At 30.1% G+C, this 4,305-nt stretch overlaps 1 protein-coding gene across 1 annotated transcript in view; it reads left to right on the forward strand.

Annotated features, from left to right (window-relative positions):
- The first annotated feature begins 774 nt into the window (after positions 1 to 774).
- Positions 775 to 4,305, forward strand: part of LOC112516322 (cytochrome P450 724B1) — a 5,251-nt gene continuing 1,720 nt past the window's right edge. Inside the window, exons 1-8 of the mRNA XM_025123336.1 lie at positions 775 to 995; positions 1,161 to 1,485; positions 1,584 to 1,736; positions 2,026 to 2,307; positions 2,699 to 2,785; positions 3,084 to 3,162; positions 3,477 to 3,583; positions 3,678 to 3,805. Of these exons, the coding sequence (XP_024979104.1) occupies positions 775 to 995; positions 1,161 to 1,485; positions 1,584 to 1,736; positions 2,026 to 2,307; positions 2,699 to 2,785; positions 3,084 to 3,162; positions 3,477 to 3,583; positions 3,678 to 3,805 (1,382 nt within the window). The remainder of the gene's footprint in view (positions 996 to 1,160; positions 1,486 to 1,583; positions 1,737 to 2,025; positions 2,308 to 2,698; positions 2,786 to 3,083; positions 3,163 to 3,476; positions 3,584 to 3,677; positions 3,806 to 4,305) is intronic.

The raw sequence follows: 4,305 nt of genomic DNA on the forward strand, positions 1-4,305 counted from the left end.
GAGAAATTATATTTTAAATAAGCAGTCTTTCAATTGTATTATTTTATATTAAAGATATAAATTATTTGAACTCACTAGATGTTAAGTCTAACCCTTATTATTTGTCAGCATTTGCATCAGGTCCTCTTTGAGACCTGATACTAACAATGTTATAATAAATTGAGTGTTAGTTAGAGGCATAAGATTGCCATTGGGATTAATATGAAGTAATTGTTGATGACAACAGCATTAATTTTGAAAACCTTTATAAAATCCATTCAAATCTGTTGCTGACTTTTGGTCAAATATACTAAAATTGTCACTTTTAAAAAGTAATTTTTTTATTTAATTTTGAAATATAAAATATTGTTTTATGTAAGGGGGAATTATAGATATAAAGCGTGAGAATGTAAAATGTTAATGAGAAGGACATTAGTTTATGAAAATGTCAAAATTGACCCCTAGAGTTTTGTCTAGATCCTTTAGCTAGGCTGCTTGCTTAGCTATGTTTGTTTCTTTTCCTATGCCTCTGATTAAAGTCAAATTTTCACCGACTGTACCCAAAAAAAGCCTGCTCCTTTTAGCTTTTAGTTCTTCCTAGTCTTGCTAAACCCTACAAAAACACACACACACACCCCTCTCACTGTGTGTGTATTCCTCTCTCTCTCTCTCTCTCTCTCTATATATATATATATATATATACACACATACACACATCTATCAAGAATCCAAAAGAGAATCAAACCCATTTAATTTGATCAAGTTGTAAATTGAATCCTTGGTCTCATCATCAAAATGGGTGTGTTTTGGATGGCAATCTTGGTTGGTTTTGTGGGGTTTGTGTTTGGGTTAATCTTGAACCATTTCTTGCCTTTGTTGTTCTTGAAAGATAAGAAAAATGGGTGTCTTCCTAGAGGCTCTTTTGGATACATGCCTCTTCTTGGTGAAACCCTAGCTTTTCTTAACCCTCATCCTTCCAACACCATTGGCTCTTTTCTTCAAGACCATTGTTCTAGGTAAAGCTAATTTCATAATCTTTCCAAATCAATTTCTAAACTTGCTATAAAAAGAAAGATTCTTGATTGTACATATAGAATTCCATGTTCATGAAAGTGATACATGAGAAACACACATTTATAGCAAGAAAATATGTTTGAAACCCCCATATTTTGTTTTTTCAGGTATGGGAAAGTGTTCAAATCCCATTTATTCTTCTCACCCACAATCGTTTCATGTGATCAAGAACTCAACTACTTCATACTACAAAATGAAGACAAACTGTTTGAATGTAGCTATCCGAAGCCCATCCATGGTGTTCTTGGCAAGATATCGATGCTTGCTGTTGTGGGTGACACCCACAAGCGGCTTAGAAATGTGGCCCTCTCACTCGTCTCTACCACCAAATCTAAACCTGATTTCCTCTCCTACATTGAAAAAACCACCCTCCAGATTTTGGATTCTTGGAAGGATAAGCAACAAGTCATCTTCTGTCAAGAAGCTAGAAAGGTAATTACCATATGGTTTCTGTTTCTGTTTCTTTTAATATTTATAATCAAAATTATATATTTTAATTAATTAAAACCCTTTTTTTTTTTTTTTTACAGTTTACATTCAATGTAATAGTAAAGCAAGTGCTAGGGTTAACACCAGAAGAGCCACAGACTGCAAGAATTCTTGAAGATTTTCGCACTTTTATGAGAGGTTTAATTTCTTTTCCTCTGTACATCCCTGGAACTCCATATGCAAATGCAGTTAAGGTATGTACTTCACCAATTCAGCTCTCTTTTGCAACATAATCCTGCTTATTACATATGATGATCATTGGGTTTTTCAACAGAAAAACTAAATATTTAAACTTAATTACCAAAAAATATGATTTTGGGTGGATATATATGCATCTGAATAAACATACATATGAAAAAAATATGATTTTAGAGAACATAATTATTACTGTTTACATCATTATCATCATCATCTTGGTTTTGTAAAAGGATGAAGAGGCATGTACATGTGATGATGAACTTTGTGTTGGTGTCAACTTTACAGGCTAGAATCAGAATATCATCAAGTGTCAAGCAAATTATAAAGGAGAGAAGAAGAAATAATAATAATAATAATAATAATAATATTTTTAATAATAAAAATGAAGATCAAAAAAGGGGTAGTGATTTCTTGGAGATACTCCTGGGTGTTGATACCTTATCTGAAGATGAAAAAGTTAGCTTTGTTCTTGATGCTCTTCTTGGTGGCTATGAAACTACTTCTATTTTAATGGCCATGCTGGTTCATTTTCTTGCCAAATCCCCATCTGCACTTAAGCAATTGAAGGTATCTCTATAATATCTATACATATATATATATATATATATATATACTCACACACACACACATATAAATATATATATATATATATATATATTGGGATGCATTCATTATATATTTAACAGTTTTTTGTTGTTTGACTTTTGAAAGTCAATGCTAAGAGTTGTTAAACTCAGAGTTGATATGGACTTGGTTTACCAAAACTGAAGATGTTGAACTTGAAATCTTTGGTTATGTTTGTGTGATCAATGATGCATAATTATTTTTATCTGAAAATGGAAAAATCCATGTCGATTTTGAAGTCAAAAAGTAGTTTCATTGACTTACGAAAGTCAAACATAAAAAAAGGTTGTTTTTAATTATATTAATTATGTGTGTCATTATGTGTTAATCATAGGTTGAGCATGAAAACATCAGGAGCAAGAAGAAGAAAGACGAAGCTTTGAATTGGGAAGACTACAAAATGATGGGATTCACCCAAAATGTATTTCTATTTCTATTTATTATTAATTTTATTTAATTTTTTAATAATATACTTTTAATTCTATTTATATTTCAAAAATTAAAAAATTAAACATTTTTTTTATAAAAATAATCATAATCATCAACTTTTCCATTAATATGTTTTTTTTTGGAAAAAAACATGATCCACATGCAGAAACCTTTGATTTTTCATATATATATATATAATATGATTGATTTTCTTTTAATTTGAGGGTATTAATATTAATATTAATTTAATGATGATGTCTATAACATAGTACTTTACTTTTGTCAATTAGGTCATGAATGAAGCTCTTAGATATGGCAACGTTGTCAAGTTTGTGCATAGGAAGGCCCTCACAGATATCAAATTCAAAGGTAATTAATTATTAATTTAATTATTTTTACATTTTGTTAAAACTTAGTCAAAGTAATTCATATACGATTTTACTATGAAATATGAATTACATAAATTAATCAATATCCAATTAAATTATAACCTTGAAAGTCAAAAAAGATTCTTCCATAATAATGATTCATGCATGCATGAGCCCCTATATATTTTTATATGTTATACGTATTATTACTCATAATTTTGTGGGTCTTTCGATATATATATATATATATATATATGTATGTATATGTATGTATGTTATGAAAAGGAGAAATAATATATGTATTTGTATGGGCAGATTATTTGATACCAGCAGGTTGGAAGGTCCTACCAGTTCTAAGTACAGTTCATTTGGACCCATCAATCCATTCAAGTCCCCTAGAGTTTCATCCTTGGAGATGGGAGGTAATTAATAACCCTATCTGTATATTAATTCATTTTATTTCCTTTAATTTCTAATATCAATATGTTTATATATATATATATAACTTGAATGTAGACGCAGAGGCAAGATCAAACGGGAAAGAAATTTACTCCGTTTGGTGGAGGATCAAGATGTTGTCCGGGGTCCGAACTAGCTAGGGTAGAGGTTGCGTTCTTCCTCCACCATCTTGTGCAAAATTACAGGTGATTATCGTTGTTTATCTTTCTCTCTCTCTCTCTCTCTCTCTCTCTCTATATATATATATATATATATATATATATATATATATATATGCGAAGAATCGTATGAGAAGTAAAACTATGGTGAGAAGCATAAGAAGGGATCTGGACCCTTAATCACCTTTAATGAATCGTACTTGATATGAAGATTGATCATGTGCGTTTCGACGCATCTCATCCTAATATATATCAAATGGTGGAGATTCCTTATTATGCTTCTCACAACTCTCTTCATCGGAACTCAATCATATATATATATATATCTATACTATATTATAAAACATTTGGCTAAAACTATTAAAAACTCTTAAAACTTTTAAACTCTTAAAACTCTTAAATTCTTAAAAACTCTTAAACCCGTTCRTTCCTATCCGATTTCATCCCATATCTGAATTCGTGTAACTAACTGCAGATAAACACAATCAAATACAGGATAAACATCTCATTTTAAATATAAAAAATCT

The sequence above is a fragment of the Cynara cardunculus genome (genome assembly GCF_001531365.2).
Source record: "Cynara cardunculus var. scolymus isolate 2C chromosome LG 8, CcrdV1, whole genome shotgun sequence".
Classification (NCBI taxonomy): Eukaryota; Viridiplantae; Streptophyta; class Magnoliopsida; order Asterales; family Asteraceae; genus Cynara; species Cynara cardunculus.